The sequence below is a fragment of the Trichinella spiralis genome (genome assembly GCF_000181795.1).
Source record: "Trichinella spiralis strain ISS 195 chromosome Unknown Scfld6078, whole genome shotgun sequence".
NCBI classification, from domain to species: domain Eukaryota; kingdom Metazoa; phylum Nematoda; class Enoplea; order Trichinellida; family Trichinellidae; genus Trichinella; species Trichinella spiralis.
Genome location: NW_003533017.1, coordinates 1 through 1,193, shown reverse-complemented (window position 1 = coordinate 1,193; position 1,193 = coordinate 1). Strand labels below are relative to the sequence as shown.

The 1,193-nt window shown below is 32.9% G+C and overlaps 1 protein-coding gene across 1 annotated transcript; it reads left to right on the top strand.

The window, feature by feature from the left end:
* The first annotated feature begins 240 nt into the window (after positions 1–240).
* Tsp_15371 (dual specificity protein phosphatase 8) lies at positions 241–1,093 on the top strand. Its single transcript, XM_003366388.1, has 2 exons — positions 241–264; positions 686–1,093. Exons 1-2 carry the CDS (start codon positions 241–243, stop codon positions 1,091–1,093), a joined length of 432 nt encoding a protein of 143 aa, XP_003366436.1.
* The last annotated feature ends 100 nt before the right edge of the window (positions 1,094–1,193 follow it).

The window sequence follows — 1,193 nt, the reverse complement described above, 5'->3', positions numbered from 1 at the left end:
TATGGAAGGGTGGTTTCTTTTTTATAGTCTTCGTTTGTCAATGCTTCATAGGTCAATTTGGAGATTTGAATTGCAGAAGAATAAATGGCTGAAATTAGAAAAAAAAGAAAATCGAAAATGATTTTCCATGGGGAACAGTAAAATTATACGTTTTCTCGTTTATCACGTGTCATCAATTGTTGAAATAAATTGACTTGTAATTTATTTTGTTATGAAGAACATTTTTTTCAAATTTTTTTTATGGAGATTTTGAAATTTGTTCTGGTAATTTATTGTAATGGTAGCGTTGAGAAGTTTTATATTGCTGACGTTTTATTTAGACGAATTTTGCTTCAAGTTGAATGATCATTATAGCAGTAGTGTTTTGGGAATTCATTTTTTGTGAAAATTGAAGGGATATTTTATTGATAATATTTAATTTTTAAATTAAAAGATAAAAAAGAGTTTACATTATATGAATGTAATGAAAAATAATCGTTTTTCATGTTGTAATAAACTATGTATTTTGCTTCCAACATTATGAATGTCAATTAAATTATTGCATGGGAATCAATGCAACTTATAAGCAGCATTTTTTCTTCTTCTTCTTCTTCTTTTGTTGTTGTTGTTGTCAAATATTTATTACTTTTGAATATTGCAATTAAAAAATGATTTATTTAAATGAGTTTCATGTCTATTTTTTCAGACTGCAGACGTCGTCGAATTGGAAGAACCATCGGGTTGTCGTCGTATGGAATATGTTGAAGTTGGTGGTGGTATGGGCGAAGCTGGAACGCCGAGTCCAACATACAACAACCTTCCTTCACCATTTATTTTTGCTTCTTCTCTTCATTCATCCGCTTCAGGTGTTGTTGGTGTTGGTAGTGGTAGTAGTACTGGTGCTAGTGGTGGAGGAGGTGGTGGTGGTGGTGGTGGTGTTGGTGGTTCCAGCGTTCAGAATAGCTGTCCGTCCAAAACTTCGGAAAGTCAGATCAATCAGGACAGGTCCCAAGGATTGTTTAACACGAAAAGAGAACAGGATTACATGAACAAAAATGGAACATTGGAAAGGAACAAATTTGGTTCTGCAGTGTTGGCATTGTCGAAACGATAATAATTCATATTTTTACATGTATTCTTGATTTCGGTACAATTTTCGGAAACACGGTCGCAGTGAGTATCCGTTTTATTATCAACTCTTTTCCATTTCTAGT